General features: G+C 35.0%; 1 protein-coding gene across 1 annotated transcript in view; it reads right to left on the reverse strand.

Annotated features, from left to right (window-relative positions):
* The window catches only part of LOC129739141 (carbonic anhydrase), a 52,424-nt gene that overhangs the window by 18,534 nt on the left and 12,784 nt on the right, over window positions 1-21,106 (reverse strand). The window contains exon 2 of the mRNA XM_055730547.1: window positions 6,272-6,373. Within this exon, the coding sequence (XP_055586522.1) occupies window positions 6,272-6,373 (102 nt within the window). The remainder of the gene's footprint in view (window positions 1-6,271; window positions 6,374-21,106) is intronic.

Below are 21,106 nucleotides of genomic sequence, written 5' to 3' on the forward strand. Positions count from 1 at the left end.
GGTGATAAGTGCATCCTAGAACAGTCCGATCGTTAAGCTATAGACAGCAATATACTTAGCCCAGTAGCAACAGTATGAAAATTGAGATGAGGCATGTTCTTATGCAGTAGGGTAGCTTCTTAGATTTAATTCAATCTTCTTCGATTGAGATAAGCGACCGTGAAGCTGATACATCCCTCTTCGGTTTTTTTTCAAGAATCGTTTTGATTATCGCTAATCTCAAATAATGTGGTAATTAAATAAAAAGGTGGTTTGTCCTTTAACACTCTAAGACTTGAAGTGTGTTTCAGTTACAGCTCAAGAAAAAAGTGGGAACGCTAGATCTTGCACCTTATATCTGAGGAACTACTTAAAGGGTGATACGGTCAAAATTTGGTCAAGGGAAAGCACGTGAAATCTATTCTATTCTATTTTATTTTGTTTATTTATAGAGGATTTTAACCATCTCGGTCATTCTTCCTCTATCGGTGAAATCGTTTATTCAAAAAATCAAATTAAATTTCTTTTTCGAGTTTAATTAGTATAAAATCCGAATTGCCCGGCCTTGCGCTTAACCCCTGCCATCAGATTTTGTACAGCCACCTTGTACACCTTCTTCGCCCCAGAAAGCCAGTTTGCCTTGAACTGCTGCTCGTCCTTAGCAGTTTTTTTGGTCTTCTTTAGGTTCCGCTTGACAATAGCCCAGTATTTCTCAATTGGGCGGAGCTCTGGCGTGTTGAGGGGGTTCTTGTCCTTGTGAACCACCTGCACGTTGTTGGTGGCGTACCACTCCATGGCCTTTTTACCGTAATGGCAAGATGCCAAATCCGGACAAAACAGTACGAAACAACCGTGTTTCTTCAGGAAAGGCAGCACACGTTTATTCAAACACTCTTTCACGTAAAGTTCTTGGTTGACAGTCCCGGAAGCTAGGAAAATGCTGCTTTTCAAGCCACAGGTACTGATGGCTTGCCAAACCAGATATTTCTTCGCGAACTATGACAGTTTCATGTGCTTGAAAATATCTGCTACCTTTCCCCTTTCTTTTCCCGTATAAAACTCCTGTCCCGAAAGCTGCTTGTAGTCGGCTCGACGCAGGTTTCGTCGTCCATTACCACGCAGTCAAACTTCGTCAGCATCGTCGTGTACAGCCTCCGGGATCGCGCTTTGGCCGTCGTATTTTGTTTATCATCGCGATTTGGAATCACTACCTTCTTGTAAGTCGATAGTCCGGCTCGTTTTTTTGGCTCGATGTACGGTTGTAGATGATACACCCAGCTTATTTGCGGCATCTCGGAGAGAGAGGTTAGGGTTTCGCTTGAAACTACCGGCAACTCTTTTTGTCGTCTCACCGGCTTCCGGTTTTCGATTTCCCCCCGATCCAGACTTCCTGGCTGTCAACAAACGTTCCCCAAATACTTGAATTACATTTGTAACGGTTGATTTGGCAACTTTTAGCGATTTTGCCTGCTTTGCGTGCGAGTTGCTCGGATTTTCGCGATGCGCGAGCAAAATTTTGATACGCTGCTCTTCTTCCTTGGACGGCATTTTGACAACTGAAGAGTGAATTCCAAAATCAAAATAGGAGCAACATTCTACACACACACACACACACCTTCAAAATGAGGGGTGTTCAGGTTTTTTAAATGCAAAATTGAAAGTAATACGTCAAGTTGATATTGACCAAATTTTGACCGTATCACCCTTTAATACCGATTCTAATGATTCTAATTCGATTCGAGTTGAAACTCGAAGCGAGTATCTCGAATCGAATAGGATTCATAATTTCACCCCTGATTCAGAAAAAAAGTCTGTCAAAAATTTTATTTTCAAAATAATCAAAACTTCTGACAGCTCTGCTGTATTTAGATAAGTGTTTCATTAACTTTTGGAATCGTCAAGAATACATCTATCCGATGATGCTGTTAGCTGTTTTTCATTTAGCAATGAACCGATTTTCTTAACTTAAATTTTAGTTTTTGTCGTTAATTTGATTATTATTTTCATGAACATATGTAGGTGATCTCTCGAAAATCACAGTCCTTCAGTATACTGGAATTATGATGAGAATGTTCGAAATATGCGCTTCGGGTCATATTGTCCCGAACAGCTTTGGAGGCTTAAGAAACCTTAACATCCTTTTTGTAAAGTTTGCAGTTGAGTCGAAGTAAATGAATTTAAATTAAGAAATTTTTTTGGTTTAGTCGATCATTATGTTCGCACAACTAATATCGTATTCGTTTTCGCCACCCGAAAGTGTCGCACCAACCACGCTGAAAACGAGCATGAATCTAGTTTTGCCCTTGCCTTTGTTGGTGTGCGTGAAATCGGCAGTGTCAATAGAAAATATCAAGCTGTCAAAAATCCATTACGGCTGATATTTGTTTTTGTTTGATTTCCAAAATTAAAATCAAAAATTGATCATTGCCTTGTGAAAAATATGAAAATTTGAGCATGAATGTACATGCCCTTATGTACTGAATTGTGAAGATTTAAGATTAATTTTATTAGAGAGGCTTGCTCGGTAGATTCGCCTCTGGCCCTGATGATAATTGCAATACCGGCTGATTCTGGGCGGTCTATGTTTGCTGCTGCTGGACCGGAGCTACCGATATTTTATCTAGAGAGTAACGTTTCTTCCTCGCAAATCCCATCTTCTTCGTTCGAGTATTTCCGTTTCAGATTACAAGAAAAAATTCTTGGTAGTCAAAACGGCGAACTCGGATCGCGGAAGTCGGTGAAAGAATTTTGACAGAGGACCGAAAAGAACGGCACTCAAGCCCGCGATGAGGTTGCCGTCTTGAGCTACCTTTTTGAAGGTCAACGGGTTGAAATCCGGAACTTGGCGCAACCGGGTATCGCCACCCTGAAGCACAGTTTTTTCCTCAATTTTCACGCACTCGGGGGCTTCAACGCTCGAAGCTGGCTTGTTGCAGAGTAGTTTCGAAGCAACTTTACGCGTCTAGCTGCGCGAGACCAATTTATGGGACACGCCCGAGCAGGAGAACTCCTCGGTTTGGGCGATTCCGCCAGATCTTTAGGTTGGACTTTTTGCACTCGAATTTGCTGCCCTTCGTGGGCATCGCCTGGAACCGATTGCAGCAAGCCTTTTGGGCACATTCTTTGCTCTTGGGAGCATTCGGCAGCATTATTTTTTTTTAAATTTTTTAATTTTATTTTTTTTTGTTTCATAGATGTTAAAACCCCAATGATCAAATAAATAAAAAAAAAATCCTCCATTTTTGCTTAAAGATGAAAACGGACGACTCTTGATACCTTTCCGGCTGTCTCCAGTTGCAGTATAGAAATAAACCAAACCAGCTGATATTTGTTTACATTGGGAAGCACGTCCTGCCAAAATTCATGATAGTATTGGCACTGATCACACTGACATGACTCTTAGAAAAAAAAATCAACCATTTCATGTCTAATTTTTTGTTGTCAGATTTTGCAGGTTCGCAATACCGACGGCAGGTGGCGAACCTGAAAAATTTGACAAAAAATGCCCTGTAGGAAAAATGTACCTGTTTAGCCCGATTTTATTGTAGAAATTGCCAGTTTTTTTTAAAGTTGGGTGGCATTTCCTAACTGGGATAGCATTTCTTCAAATCGATCGTTGCGCAGTCTGGAATCGACATTGCGTACTGTTGGAAAAATTATCCAGAAAACGAAATCGAGTGTCCAGTCAGTATGGTCAGTGGTATTGGTGAGAGCGCAAGCAACACCGAATATTTTCAGAGTGTTCCACCGTCCACTACCAGTGGACCCGAGGGATTGCAGTGGAGAGAGAATTCCTTGCATTTGGAATGGTAATGATCAAAATTCCACAACTGCTTAACAAAGCTTAACAAATTGCAACAATTTGCAACAATTAGCACATTTTCACTCTCTCTGAGCACCGGTTTCTCTCATTTTAACTTAAACCTTCTAATTCTCTCTAACAAATTGCCACAAATTACCACAAATTCAATCATTGGCACAAACAATTTTTTTGATCATTGACGATGATTCTCCGTTTATCTCAGTCCCCTGAGTAGACCACTCTCCCTGAAAAAGAGCATGAAAACAGCAAAAAGTGCACTACCGGTAGTGCACCGGTGCACTACCAAACGAAAACGAATTCTCTTTAATAGTGTTTTCGTTTATTGGCAGTGGCAACCTACGAGTTTTGCCCTAACTGCTGTTATTATGTTCGTTTATTAATTCAGAAGTCCACTAGTTTTGCCCGAGATTTGAACCTCAAGCAGGCGGTTGCACCCCGTAATAGTTGTCAGTGTTGGGGGTAAACATAAGGGTGAGTATAGCAACCATATATTTGCATCGTCCCGGGCTGGGGGAGGAAGACTGAAATTTGCTGCATCGTTTTCTGCATCGTTTTTTTACTGTTCGGCAAAAAGCCAGCAATTGTTGAAAAGATTTGTAATCGTTCAAATTTTAACTTAAGATGATCAGTTTCGTGTAGTGAGTCATGTAACTCAGTTGTTTAGGTGCTAAATTTAGATTTAGCTATATTTTTAGAACAACCATTAATCAAGCCATTTTTATTTATCAGCTTCAAAACTTTGACGAAATTTGAGCGACATAATACGCCTGATCATGCAGGAATTTGCCAGAGCAAAACAAAACTTAATTAAATCATTGTTTTATGCAAAACAAGTGCTTTTCAGCATGAAAAAAGTTTTATTAAAAATTACTAAATAAGAAAGTAAAATTTTGAACCTTCGCACTGGTCGGTAGATTGATGAGAGAAATTTGACGTTTGAAATTGTTTTTTCTTTTTTTATTCAGTCTTCCTCCCCCAGGTCCCGGGTAACGATTCTGTTTGTTTATTCAGAAAAAGTTTTACCCTGCGCTAGTGGAGAAAAACGAAAACGGCATAAGAAAGTTCTTTCAAAGTACACCCTGTGAAAAAAGCAGAACGGCGGGAAAAAAAGTGTGACATGTTACAAAATCTAGTGTTCAGCGCCTTGTTTTGCAGCAGCGTCGATATCAGGAGCCAGAATCTTGTTTACCCTCATAGTACTTTGAAATAGACAAGGTAGGCTATTCCGCCCTCTTCAACTGTGTTGGTGAAATGCTAAAAAAATAGTTATGAGAATTGTTAGCAAATGTATGGAATTCATCTAAAAATCTCATTTTTGAAAGAATTGGTAAGCAATAAAATTATGAAAAAAATATGAGCTAATGCTTTTTAATACCATCAACTATGTTCGACTCTTTGAATTAGTAAGAAGTTTTATTTGGTGGGTTTTTTGGCTACCCGAAAACAAAAATTTTGTTGATTTTTGTAATGTGATAGTCAGTTCCTGTGAAAATTTCCAAAGTTATTTCACAAAACGACTAATAGTCGTTGAAATATTATGAACACTGATTATTTCATAAAATCTTTGCTAAGAATGCAGGAATTTTTTTCGTTGATTTTATCATACACTCGGGGACGACGACGAAATTCTCTTTTTAATGTTCACAATTTATGTACAATGTACTAAGAAATTTAATGCAAACTCACCTTTTCATATGACCTCTGAGAATCAATCTTTGATTTCAAGCACTTTTCAGAAGAAAATAACGGCTAATAAAGACAAAATTAACGATTTTAATTTCTATTCCATAGAAAACCAGTAATATTTCATAACTATTTTTGTTTGTAGTAGGAGTGCCGTGTACATACACGGAGCTGCCAAATGAGGTTAAGCGCAATGGCCTACCTGTTATATTTCAAAGTACTATGGTTTACCCTAGGTTAGTTGATAGAGACACACAGGCACAATGCCTACTTGGGTGAAGAAAAAAAAAACACTTTTCAATGGGAAGAATCAAATCCTTCAGACGCAAAATCTAATCTTGTCAATTGACTATTGTTGATGTTGTTGTTGTTGTGGGGGTCGTGCGACAACCTCTATCTTCGTAAACGTCACCAATTGTATAGGCTTGTCTTTTTTTTTCATCTGATGTTACTTTCAACAAGCAATAAAACTAAGAATAAACCTGCCATATAACAATAGCACCCGCGACAGGTGCGATTATCGCGCTCCTCCATCCTGTTCCAGAAGGCTGGCTGGGAACAATGGGCTTTTATTGCTGTTTGTATTAATAAATACGCAACAGTTGTCAATTTGGGTTTGTTTACAATGATTCGAAATCAATGGAATTTTTGCAGATTAGGGTTGTTGTGTTTTTAAGGGAAAATTAATTTATGGCCACTTCTTAGTAGCTATGAGAATTGAAGCATTTTTCTAGATTTTTGAAAGCTGTTTGGTAATTTTTTTTTTAAATTTGAAATCCTACTTACCATTGATAACACCATTCGATTCTGGCGTAGGATAGTGCCATTCATCGGCCCAGACCGTGCTACCGGTCAATAGAAGAATGGCCGCAGTAGTTCCGAAAATAGCTGCAACGAGTAGAAGAACAGAACGAAAATGCACATAAAATTGGGTCCGGTTCAAAACATTCCGTTCTCCAAAAATGGGATTTAGATTAGGTAAGTTACGTCTATGCTTTAGCTCCCTGTTCCAAACCGTCAGTCTCGTATTGTTGACATTTGGTAACTTTGTATGTACCAAGTTCAGGGACAATAAGCATTATTTTGGGAATTTTTAGCACATGTCAACAGATTTGTCAAATTCGTAGTTAAGTAAAATAAAATAAAAACATAATTCTATACAATCTTATTAAAAATTCTAGTCAAGTGAGATTTTCCAATAGTTATTTTTCAACTAATTTACCATTCCTCAATTAAAAAATCAGTTCGTTTACGACAGGTTCAGTTATGACAAAAAAAAAAACACCGGCACCGAGAATCCATTGTTGTGTGACAGATGATCGGCTTCAATTGGATCAATTTGGTTGGATGGGTTTTGGGTGTTTTTTTCACTCGTTCGTCAGTTCTCTCACATCACCTTTCTAGTTTTGCATTTGCTCGGTCAAATCCGTCTGTTCGACCAGACGGGATGTCCCCAACGACTGGCTGTATGATAATAAAGCGAATAAAACTAACTAGTAATGAGCTGAGCTGAAGCTACTTAATCAGTCCGATTTAGATCAGAATTTTATTTCGGGGCAAATAAGCTCCCTCCTCCATGCATACATAGGTGACCGTGAGGTTTGGTTCCATTTTATGTGCTGAAGGCTGATTGTGGCCGCATTTATTATGCCAACTGTCATCTTCGTTTAAAAACCTTTTGAGGGGAGATGCATTTGTGTGGGTATTTTTTTAAATGAAAATTTCTAGAAAATTATTTTGGTTTTAAAAAACATTGAACCGTTCTCGAAAATGTCATTGCTGAAGGTTTCATATTGGAGCTTAAAATCTAGTGAATAGCTTCAGAATCACCACTTAAACATTTAAGAGGATTTATCAATACCACTTTTCTAATTCAAGGTTTTTTCAAATAACATAATTTTTAATGCGACGAAAGAATTAAAAATATAGCATTGTCAATATTCTCTTTCATCCGCTTGAAGCAATAAATAAGCAATTTCTGTCCTTTTATCGTCTAGTTAGAATGTTAGAATGAAGAACTCACGGGTGAAATATGTTCTATGCCACATTTGAATGTTATCTAGAATACGTCATTTTTTTTTTCAGAAAAAAAAAATTTTGATAAGTAGTCATGCAATACTTCGCTAGTCACCCAGCAGTGATGTCAATTGAATTTATTTATTTATTTTTTCCAATGCCAAAAACATAGCCCTGTTAAACAGCTAAGCACTTTTTTGTCTAATGAGATACGAAGTTATGGTCTTGGACAAAGTTGTTCAGCGAAAAATTTCCTCTAAAGAATTTATAATTTGGCACAAAAACCATAAACTCGGTTCCACAGAAGAAACAAAAATGATGTGATTTTTAAGTGCAAAATATTCAATTTTCCTATTAAAAAATTCAAATTTATTCATGTACAAATTTACTAAATAACGTTACTTAAAAATTCTGCAAAAATCATGGATGAATTTTGGAGCAAAACGTAGCGTTTTAGAACCCAAGGTTTGAGAAATTCAAAAATGACGCCAAATCGACTCAGTCAGTAAAGCTTAGTTCTTTTAGAAATGGGACAGTTACAAATGCGTGTATCTCAAAAACAATTCGTTTGATCTAAATAATTTATATGAAGGAAATGAAGCTTATCTAATGATAATTCATGGAAAAATAGAAAAAAAATTTTTTTCGTTTTTTGTAGGAAAAATTTATACTTTATTCTTGATACCTCCTATCGGCCGTCTCACACTTTTTCAGCCATGATATTGATCAGTTTTTCAAACTTATAATTCGTTTAATCTGTGTTTTAGGTGACTATACATCCTTCTCTTTCAATTTCTGCTACTTTTTGGTCCGATACTTCTCTTTTAAAGTAACTGAGGCCAATTTAGTGGGTACAGCTGTTTAGAAATTACCAAAACTTGATTATTTTTGAGCCACCTAAAAGCGTTTTTAATGGAATTTCTGCTGGCAAAATCTGACAATAACGAAGTAAAACCATCATGAGATTGAACTTAAAGTATACTTAGTTAGTATAGATCGTAGGTTGCGAAGGATATTTACAAGATTATTCTTTTTCGGCTTTTCAAAAAAGCTAAAACCAAAGTTTTCGTTTTTAAAATTGTTGTTTTTTCCCACAGGAGCAGAATTTTAGCAAATCAATATATTTTATACAAAACAACCAGCAAATACAAACTTTAATATGCTCGGGACCGTGTCACGAGCAGACATAGTATAAGATTCAAATGCTGGAATTTGTAAGAGTATTTCATAAGTTTTGTCGTAAATCAGACATCATCTGTCCCATAGCCTCGGTACCGGGTATACAGCTTAAAATAGGAAATTTCAGCAATCTACACTTAGTTTAACGCTTATTCGAAATCAAAAGCGCTGGTAAGAGATTTGACTTCCCTGATGACCCTTATCCGTAGTTGCCGATCATCAGTTTCTCTCCTTGATCTGAACTTTGTGGACATTTTTGACAGTGTTTGCATACATTTCCACCACTTACACACATAGTCAACGATTTTGTCAGCTATCAATATGATTATGACGGGTTTTGAAGGAATCGAATATCTTAAAAACGTGTAAATTTAAAATTTTGAAAAAAACTAGGTCGGATTGTACTTTTCACAGGCAAAATTCATCTGGCAGCACTTGCTTTGTTCGATACTACTTGTTCTGATTTTGCTCTAGTTTGAATATTAATTCTTGAGTTGTTTTATGTGCTTAAAAGTCATGAAATTATACTTGTACTGAAAATAAGTGGGTCATTTTTATGTTGAAATTGTTTGTTTACTTGAATGCTTATGATTTGTGCAAAAAATATCGAGAAAAAAACTTGTGTTTTGGATTAGTGAAGTACATTTTGTGATAAAAGTGAGATCGTCCATATGGTACACATTCCTTTCACCCGGTGAGTAGAATGCGTATTGTACGTCGTTTCTTTTTCTTTTTTTACTATCATTTTTTCACATAATTTGTCAAACTGTTCCACCCAGTAGCGAGCAACTAATAAGTGCCGAGTTTCATAAACCCTTCACTTGGTTAATTGTGCGCTGCGCGTGGATGTTTCGGTCCCTTTAAACAGCTGCGATATAGGTTTATTCGCTTCTGATCTTGTGATTCTAGCACTTGTTTTTTGGCCTGTTAGTAAATCTCAATCGCCAAACGGTGTAGATTTAGCGAACACCAGTAGCACCTCGCAAAAAGTTATTCAATATAGCTTGTGCTTACTGCCAGTAGCTCACTTGGTTGTGAAGATGGCTAGTGTTTCAACTAGTTTTTTTTCTCGCTTTTTGCTGTTGGGGCACCTAGCTGATGGTGCGTATAGTCTTCTGTTCATTACTGTTTCGTTGCATGTGTATTATTTCTAAGATTGTGGTTCTATCATTTGCTCAGCTTGTTAGTAAATCTCGGTTGCTGAGCGGTGTAGATCTAGCGAACATCAGCTGCAATAACAAGCAAAATTAAAACCTATCCTTTGCGCTGATGTGTAGCACACATTAGTAGATTTAGTACATGCTGATGTTATCAGTTTTAACTTTCTTCTTATACCCGATAACCAGTTGAAACATAACTAGGTGAATTTGATGAATGGTAAAATAAGTTCAAACAGTTCCACTGATGCTTATTTTAATTGCAAAGTTGTATTTTTTCTTAATCATTAAATTTTCCAACATTTTAAAGTTTTCAATGTCCTTTCTAGCTCTTTGTTTTAACCTTTGACTATTCGTTTGCAAAAAAAAAAACTTCTTTTAACTTGCTACTTGTTTTGCATTAGCATTCATTTTAAGACCTGACTTTTTTTTTTAATTCTTATTTCTAATATTTTATCTCTTTGAATACAAAACAAGGTTTGACTTATTTATTCTTTAAATTTTTTGCTTGCTTTTTGTATTGCGAAAATGGATAATGAAACTAGTGTTATATGTATCGAGTGTAAGAATGTAGAAAATTGTCTTGACCGTGTCTTAACTTGTGCATATTGTTATAAAAGTGTTCACTTGCGTTGCAAAAACATACTAGGTAGTGCAGCTCGTAAAATCAAAAAACAGCAATTTTTCTGTGATAGTAACTGTGCGGATATTTATTTTAAAATAATAGGGCAGCGTAATGATCAGGACACATTTATAAACAGCGTCAATAATCAAATTAAGGAAGTTATCCAAAATGTTGTTGCATCAGAAGTCCCGTTTCTTAAAACTGAAATCAAATCCGTTACATCTGCAATAGAGTCCTCTCAGGAATTTCTGTCCTCGAAGTTTGAAGAAATTCAATCAGACTTTAAAGACTTAAAATCCCGTAACGAGGCACTAGAAGCAGAAGTAACGGATCTTCAACAAAAACACTCAAATCTTCAAACTGAAGTTTATAAACTTGAAACAAACCTGGATAGAGTAAATAGGGATGCAGTTTCTAAGAACTGCATGATATTTGGTTTGCCAGTTACTAATCAAGAGAACATACTTGAATCGGTTTGTAAAACATGTTGTTCTATTGGCTACGATTTGAATAAAGAACATGTTGATTATGCTGTAAGACTCTATTCCTCTAAAAAAACTAATGATACTATTCCACCAATAAAATTTTCACTGAAAAGCTCCGCGATAAAGGAAGAAATATTTAGTAAAAAACGTAGTTTCGGTAAACTTTCCTCCACATCAATAGACCCATCATTACTACATAATGGAAAAGCCACGAACGTTTCAATCCGCGACGAATTAACTCCGTTAGGTATCGAAATACTAACAGAGCTTCGTGAGTCCCAGGACTTACTAAAAATGAAATATATCTGGCCTGGAAGGGGCGGCGCTATACTGGTAAAAAGACACGAAGACTCCAAACCAATATCCATAAAAAGTAAACTAGAACTGAACAATTTCATTAGCAAGCATCTGATTCAGGAAAATAATAATACACCATTAGTTCAAAAAGATACACCTTCTCCAAAGCGTAAGCGGAACTAGTTATTTGAGTTCCATATATTTAAAAAAAAAACTTGAAATTTAAATAAATATCAATGGAAACCGTTCTGAATGTATTTTTCGATAATGTAGAAGATTTTAACACAGTTGACGATCAGACTTGGTTCGTGCAAGACGTTTTTATTAGCTCAAGCTCTGAGAGAAAGCTTTTTACTGGTGGTGTTTGTTTTTTCTAACCTCTTTATACGGACCACGTGCTCCAAGATGGCTGAAAGCCTGGTTAAAAACACGATATCTTTTAAATTCCCGGACGGTGCTGCAGGCCCATCTCTAGTGGAGGTGGCCAGATTTGTGAAGGCATTCGATGCAGATAGGAAATTTATGGAGTCGACGTATAAGATCGCTGAGGAAAGGTCGATATTTATCAAATTTAAGACGCAAGAAAGCATGCAGGAGGCTTTGGCACAAAATGCGGAATCACATTTCTTCGAGTACTCTAACGGCAACAAGGTATCGGTGAAAATGGGCATCGCTGGAGGGCTCACGAAATACGTGAGGATTTTTGAGCTTCCTCCAGAGGTTCCAGACTCTGACATCGTGGCGGTTCTATCCAAGTATGGAAACGTCAAAAGAGTAGTACGTGAGAAATTCCCAGCAGAACTCGAGCTTGACCTGTTCACTGGGGTCAGGGGCGTATATCTGGATCTGAAAAAGGAAATACCTATGACATTGTATTTTCTCAATCGTCGAGGGCGCATCTTTTACGAGGGCCTAAAACAAAGGTGCTTCTTATGCAAGCTGGAGGGCCACCTGAAGCTAGATTGTCCCCAGAATAAGAAACAACGCGTAGAACAGGAAAAGAAAATCAATGCAGAAACAGAAAAGCCAAAAATCATCGGAGGGAGTGACATGCAGCCGACCTATTCAGCTGCTTTAAAAAATTCGGGTCCACCAGTCAAAATGACTGAGAAGCTGAGTATTGTGAATTTGGCATCCACTCGAAACAAACCATCTCAAGAAAAGTCTACGCCAGGAGAGAAAGAGGATCGAGTCGAGGTGACGGCACCGGCTAGTGTGGTTTCAGATGCTTTGTCTGAAAGCTTTGCTGACAGCAATGTTGATATGGACACAGAGATGGGAGGCTCCAACGCTGGGTTGAAGAGATTCGACAGCATCTGTAAACAACAATGACGTTGGGTTCGTGAGAGCTGGGAGATCGAAGACGCGCCGGGCAAAAAAAAGCACGCTGGAAAGTTTGGCCTCAAATCCGAAGACGGCCTCTTCGGGAAAGGTACGAAGCACATCACAATAGGAGATAAAACAAACATAACTTTCAAGTATCATGTTGTTAAGTTTTGGACTGTACATATTTTGTTGTTTCCTTTTTTTTTTGCTCTTTAAATTTTAATTTATTAAATTTCAAATGATGCAGTACATTAGAAAAATTGCGACCATAAATATTAATGCTTTTGCCGTAGATTCAAAAATCTTTTATGAGAGTTTATTATAAAAAATGATCTAGATGGTTGTATATTGCTAAAGATATTCAAAAAGAAAAAGATTTTGATTGATAGGTAAATCTATGATTTCATCATTCAGCAAAGAATAGTTGAAGTTAAAATTGAACAAAAGTATCCTTCTCTACCATGGAAAATTTGGTGGATTAATCTTAGCAACAAAATTTTGACAACAAATGCTAGATCAGTACTTTACTTAATATTTAATAATGTATATCCAAATAGTCATAACTTTTCATCAGTGGATAGCTATGTTTGCGAAATTTGTCAAGAAGATGATAGCAATGTTGATAGAATAAAATATTGTGAAAAATCATGTTTTGTGTGGAACTGGGTTAAAAATGTTATAAAAAACCATATAGCATTAAATGTAGATGACCCAGAAGACAGACTTTGTGAAGAAATAGATGAAGATCGATGTGATGCAAAAGCAGGGTTGTGACTTGTTTCCGAAGTAATTGCTTACAACATGGCAAATTATAAAAACGCCAGTATATTTAGTTTTAAAAAGCTTTTAAGAGATATTCAATGGAACAATAGTTTGTTAATTAAAAAACAGTTTGATAATTTCTTGATTTTTTGCTAAAATTGAATTTTTGAAAGTTTTAAAATTGTTGAAATGTTAAGGTTAGCCGTAAGTTAAATTTTAAGATGATGTATTGTGAATAAAGGTTAAGAATGTAAAAAAAAAAAAAAACATGTATTGTAACAGTCAAAATATTAACTCTAATGATAACAATAGTAACAATAATTATAACAATAATAACCAAAATAATAATAACAATAATCTTAATAATAATAATAATAGTAATAATAATAATTTAAATAGTAATATTAATTTTAATAATAATAATAATAATAATAATAATAATAATAATAATAATAATAATAATAATAATGATAATAATAATAATAATAATAATAATAATAATAATAATAATAATAATAATAATAATAATAATAATAATAATAATAATAATAATAATAATAATAATAATAATAATAATAATAATGATAATAATAATAATAATAATAATAATAATAATAATAATAATAATAATAATAATAATAATAATAATAATAATAATAATAATAATAATAATAATAATAATAATAATAATAGTAATAATAATAATAATAATAGCAATAATAATAAGAATAATCAAAATAATAATAATAATAATAATAATAATAATAATAATAAAAACATTAACAAAACTCTGAGAGTATTACAATGGAACATTTGCAGTATGAACAGATTGGACAAATTTGATAGCATCCTTGAGACAATAGAACAGTTGAATGTAACACCTGATGTAATTGTAATAAGTGAAACGTGGCTTACGGAAGATATCTGTTCAATTTATAATATACCCGGATTCAACTCTATTTTCTCGTGCAGAGACCTGGCTTATGGTGGGTTGGCCATGTTTATCAATAAAGATTTAGATTTCAAAACAAAGGTGAATGTTACTTGTGACGGATATCATAGAATAAGTGTCGAAATATCCATATGTGGTCAACTTGTCGACGTCCACGGAATTTACAGACCACCCGCTTATTCTTTCAGCTTGTTATGTGACCAGTTAGAATCTATTCTCTCATCCACATCTGATACACATTCATGCCTTATTGTCGGTGATTTGAATGTCCCTGTTAACCTAGTCAATACAAATATTGTGTGTAAATACAAATCATTGCTGGAATCCTTTAGTTTCCTTTGTACCAATTCTTACCCAACTAGGCCAAAAAGTCAAAACATTTTAGACCATGTTATATGTAAAATAAAAGATATTGAACGCTTTAAAAATTACACAATACTTACTGATAAAAGTGATCATTCACAAATCTTTACAACTTTTGAAATGTCATCAGAAAGACAAAAAGTGGTCTTGAATAAAGATATCACGGATCACACTAAACTTAATAATCTGTTTTCGGAATACTTAAGATCGTTCGTCCCAAGAGATAACGTAAATAATTGCATTGAAGAAATAGTAGCTACATACAATCGCATGTTTAAGCAGTGTACAAAAACAGTATCTAAGCAAATAAGCTTGAAAGGCAGATATTGTCCTTGGATGTCTTTTGACCTATGGGCTCTGATTAAGTTGAAAGATAATTGTTTAAAACGAGTAAAAAAACATCCTAATGATAACAATCTAAAAGAAATGCTTGTGCACATTAACAAAAAACTGCACCATAAAAAGAAAACGTGTAAACGGATGTATTTTGAGAGATTACTAAATGATACTACCCACTCTAAACTCTGGAAAAACATCAACCAACTCTTGGGTAAATCTAAATCATCGACACCAATCACACTCACAGAAGGTGAAGAACTCATTACAGATAAAAAACTTGTTGGCAATAAATTTAACAGATATTTTTCTTCGATTGGATCAGATCTTGCTAAGAAAATACCCGTTGAAACTGAATTTGATGTCTTGTCCAACATCAACGAGGTTCAGAACACAATTTTCTTGCAACCAACGGATGAAAATGAAGTAAACTCAGTCATTATTACCCTTAAAAACAAAAAAAGCTGTGGGCCTGATAGTTTTCCCGTAAGTGTGCTAAAAAATAACAGCATTTTATTCACTCCCATCCTCAAACAGTTTTTTAACTCAATAATTGAATCTGGACGCTACCCAGATTGCCTAAAAACAGCAAAAGTGACTCCTATTTTTAAATCATGCGATCCAGAAGATGTTAGCAACTATCGACCAATATCAAGTCTCAGCGTATTTAGCAAAGTTTTCGAGAAGTTACTAGTAAATAGAATTACCAATTTCCTCAATTGTAACAATGTTCTATATAGTATGCAATATGGGTTTAGAGCAGGCTCAAATACTCTTATTGCAATTTCTGAACTTGTGGATTCCATAATTAAAGAAATTGATTCCAAAAATATAGTTGGTGCTTTATTCTTGGACCTGAAAAAGGCGTTTGATACGCTTAATCATAGCATCTTACTGGAAAAATTAAATAAATATGGAATAAGGGGCAAAGCAAATGATATAATTCACAGTTATCCTTCGGATAGGAAACAATATGTAGTTGTTCAAGGAGTAGAGAGTGAAATTAGAAATATTGGTGTAGGCGTCCCACAAGGCAGCAATATAGGGCCACTTCTTTTTCTTTTATATATTAATGATCTATGTAAAGTTCCACTTTTAGGTACAGCAAGGCTTTTCGCAGATGACACAGCACTTTTCTATACAGGAAAATCTCCGAATGTCATAATCGATAACATGGAGCACGATTTAAAATTACTATCCGCATATTTTAACAGCAATTTGCTATCATTAAACTACACAAAAACAAAGTATATGATATTTCGCTCGGCCAGGAAAGTTTTACCACAACATAGAGACCCTAGCATGAACCAGTTTGTTATAGAAGAAGTAAAAAACTTCAAATACTTAGGTATTCACATGGATAGTACTCTTTCGTGGAATTGCCATATAAAAAACCTAGAAAAAAGAATTTCTCCTCTTTGCGGTATCCTCTGGAGACTACGGCGTTTTGTGCCTCAACATGTCTTGTTGAAATTCTATTACGCTTTTATCCATTCAATTTTACACTACCTTATCTCAGTTTGGGGTCGAGCATCTCAATCACATTTACAAAAGCTGCAATCCTTGCAAAACAGATGTCTAAAAAATATTTACAACCTCCCTATTTTACATCCAACCAAACTTGTTTACTCCTCCAGTGCTCATAACATCTTACCATTAGTAGACCTTTGTGACTTCCAAACTATCATGTATGTTTTTGACAATATGCACTCATCAAATACCATCCAAAATATCAACTTTAGAGCTGCAATAAGAACACACAATACTCGTCATTCAAATTATTTACAACGCTGTCGGTCATTAACAACTTTAGGACAGAAAAGAATTTCTTTCATCGGACCAACCAAATATAATAACTTACCCAATGATCTGAAAGAAACAAATCGTCGATCCATATTCAAAAACAAACTGCTTCAAATGTTTAAAGAAAAAATAAGTCGTTAAACAAGTCGAACAAAGCTAGCTTTAAGTGTAAAGATTTATAATTTTGTAGCGTTAATTTTTTATAATTTTTTACTTGAAGTGTTAGTTTTTTTTTTAATTTAGTATAGTTTTATTGAATAATTAGTTTAACTTTGTTTCAACATGAATCTCTTCAAAGGAAACTTTTTCCATTGAGATTCATAGTCTAAATTAGTGTAAATAATATTCATCACATTTCCTCGCAATTAATTAAATAATTTTTGTGTTCTCAGCATGAGTAGATTTTGCTCGCGTATTAATTTTTCTTTTTCAATTGCTGCCAGACGCGCTGAGAACAGTAGCGTCCATTACCAGGGGGCTCAAATGAGCCTTTTGGTGTGGGGGAGTGTGGTGGGCCGCTACAAAAAAAAAAAAAAAAAAAAAAAAAAAAAAAAAAAAAAAAAAAAAAAAAAAAAAAAAAAAAAATTTGAATGTCCGGTTACTAGTAAACGAGCTATTAGCAAAAGAAAGTGTTCCATTTCTAAAAGAACTAAGCTTTATTCGGATCAAAAAGTGGGCAACTTAAATTCACCACATTTTTCTAACCATGCAAATAAAAAACCTGAACACAATATGAAAATATCCTTTTAATCAGTGTCCAGTTTTTTTATTATAACATTTTCCTGGTAAATTTAAAAAATTCTAAAATTATTCTAAAATAACTCCACTGCACTGTCAACGGTATACCTGGAGCTTGTTTTTTAGAGGAAACTGGGACAAAACCTCCGGGCCAGTTAGGTATGTATGAAAGAATTTTTTTTAATGATTCATAAATGGTGATTGTTCACACATTTCTGAGACACCAATCTTAAAATATTTTTCTAAGCTCTGATGGGTTTGCACGGATATTTAATATAAAATTGGGTAAAAGTCCGGTCCGGCCCGGTTGCCCGGATTTCATTTTAAAAGCTCGTTTTTTTCTATTCTTATTATCAAATCATATTAAAAAAAAAACAAATTGTGTTGTTAAAAATTTTAACTTAAAATTTTTCATTTTCGCGCCCAAAACGAAATTTTTGAGCAAGTTTCATAAAAATAATCATGAAGGGTTTTTTGAAACCCTATAATACAATTTGAGAAAATTAATTTCTTTGTAGCGACCCACTCAAACTCCCTAACACCAAAAGGCTCGATTGAGCCCCCTGGGTATGGACGCTACTGCTCTCAGGACATCTGGCAGCAATTGAACAAAGAAATATTAAAATAAAAACGCGAGCAAAACTTGACTCATGCTGAGAACTCGAAATGTTACCCAGACAACCAGTTGGTGTGTATTTCGAATTTGCAACACAAATATACATGCAAACATATTGTATATAACGCAGCAAAACCAGTACATACGCCTCATTTTGGAGGCCATATAGGTACACATATTCTTGATTTGAATTGTATTGAATTACGATTTGCACGATTAGTCATGCAAATCATTTACGACTGCCCTGATTTTTGTTTTGTTTCGATTATAGTAGTTTTACCATCTTTATGGCATTCGCGACTTTGACTATCCTGATTCTTTTTGGAATATACTATGACAATTTACATCATCATATAGATGATTGAGGTTGTAATTTTATAGGTCTTCGCTCAATATGCGATTGAGAATATCTTTATATACGACATTTTTTGTAACAATATGGAAAGTTTGACGACTTATTTGGTCGTCTTCTGCGACTTGAGGGCAGAGCTCTCATTTTCCGTCAGTTGAATAACAGTAAGATTATTTCAAAGAAATGCGTTTTTTGCTGTCAAATTCAAGTTTATATCGTACAATGGATTATTTGCCAGTTTGTTGAATTTTTTCAACGTTCATGAAGTTATTATAGCACCTGGATTTGATCCTCTGGCGATATCATCTGCAGCTCATGATGGTTCCTCGACGCTATCTGGAATATAAAAATTCAAGGGGATTTGCTTCAAAGGCATTAAACCAAAAGCAAATCGTATATTTCTATAACTAAAATCTTTTAAATCGTAGAACACGTCATCGATGATCCAAAAATAGACCAACATTTTGAAGCCTCCTTAAATACGATTCCAATCATCGATGTCTCATTATCATGAACGATTTTATTGAACTTAATTGTATTCTTCCCCGATTGCCAGCAAATACGTTTTACGAAAATCAGACATGCGAGTTAATTTGCATAGGTGTACGATTGCACCAAAGATCTCCAAGTATCAAGATAGACGGGCTGTTGTTTTTTTCGAACAAATCGTTGGCGTCACCTACCCAATGTTTATGGTGCTGCCGGCCTGCGAGATGGGATCCAAGCTTTCCATAGGAGCATTGTAGCTTTGCATTCAAGCTTTAAATGGAAGCACATCATCACACTAATACTTAGAAAATCAAGCGTAGCTTCACTCATACAGTGTTTATGTTTATATTGTTTACAACAATGAAATTTGCACTGGTGGATGTGCGTGCGTGAAAAAAGTTGAATCTCGAGCTTGGATCTCAACCCGTCAACCCCTTATTTGGCGCTAGTGTTTTGTCGCCAGAATTCCGTGGAAGCCGATAGCGCCTGATTGCATGCACATTGTTACGAATCAATGCAGTTATATACGATCATATATCTTCAAGTGGCAAGCAGAGTAGCGAGCATCGGCCTGGATTTCGGGAGAAATTTCTCGCCGTCGCGCTCAATGTGAACACTCTGGGAAGAACTTTTATTACTAGCAGATACCTTAGTACTTTTGTATCGCTGAACTAATCGACTGTAGGTACCACTCTTCCGACATTTTATATTTTTTCTTTTCAAAATTTAATCTCTCATTTTAGCAATCTTGTTTGATAGAAAAATGTACTTTCTGCTAAGATCTAACACCTGGTTGTTATGATAATAAAAATAGTATTTAATGTTAAAAAAAATCTTAATTTCGAATTATTTTATGCATAGCACGACAAAATCTGTCAATCACGGCTGATCATCGTATATCGGTCGTTTTACGGATTTCTGGTTGTCTGGGTAATAATCTAGTGCGAGGAAATGTGACGATACTAATTTAACTAACTTACAACTATGAATCTCAATGGAAAGAGATTCCTTCTAAGAGATTCGTTTTAAATTATACCAAAAAAATTTAAAACATTCTACATCTAAACGAAAATTTACAAAGGATTAACGCTACAATTTAAAAAATTCTTAAGACTAGCTTTGTTCGACTTGTTTTATCGACTCAGTTTTTCTTTAAATATTTGAAGGAATTTTATTTTGAGAGTTGAGCGACTATTTATTTCCTTTAATTCATTGGGTTGTTGTATTTTGTTGGTCCTATGAAGGAAATTCTTCTCTGTCCTAAAGTAGTTATCGACCAACAACGTAAAAATTCAAACGGGTGTTGTGTGTTCCTACTCCAGTAGTAAAGGTCAGGTTTTGGATGGTATTTGATGAGTGCAGATTATCGAAAACATACATTATGGTTTGAAAATCACAAAGATCTACTAAAGGTAAAATGTTATGAGAACTAGAAGAGTAAATGAGTTTAGTTGGATATAGCATGGGAAGGCTGTAAATATTTTTTAAACACCTGTTTTGCAGAGGCAGAGATTGTCGTTTTTGTAAATGTGATTGAGATGCTCTTCCCCTAATTGATATGAGATATTGTAATACTGAGTGGATGAATGCATGGTAAAATTTCAACAGAACATGTTGAGGAACAAAGTGTTTTAATCTCCAGAGCACTCCACAGAGAGGTGAATTTTTTCTAAATTTCTATATGACTTTTCTACGAAAGAGTATTGTCTAAATAATTACCTAAGTATTTGAAGCTTTGAACTTCTTGTATGACGAACCGATTCATATATGGTTCCCTGTGTGGTGGTATTACTTTTCTCAACGAGCGAAACAACATATGTATGTTTAGTTTTAGCGTAATTTTATGACAGTAAATTGTTGTTGAAATATGTTGATAGCAGCTTTAAATCATGCTCCAAATAATCTATAAAAGAACTTGCAGATTTTCCTGAATAAAACAGAGCTGTATCATCAGCGAAAAGCCTAGCTGTGCCAATTAGTGGAAGATTACTTATGTCATTTACATAAAGAAGGAAGAGTAATGGCCCAGTGTTACTGCCTTGTGGAACACCTATGCTTATATTCCTTAGTTCACTGTGTACTCCTTCAACTGCAACAAATTGTTTTCTGTTTTCGAGATAACTTC

This window comes from Uranotaenia lowii, chromosome 1 (assembly GCF_029784155.1).
Source record: "Uranotaenia lowii strain MFRU-FL chromosome 1, ASM2978415v1, whole genome shotgun sequence".
In the NCBI taxonomy this organism is placed as follows: domain Eukaryota; kingdom Metazoa; phylum Arthropoda; class Insecta; order Diptera; family Culicidae; genus Uranotaenia; species Uranotaenia lowii.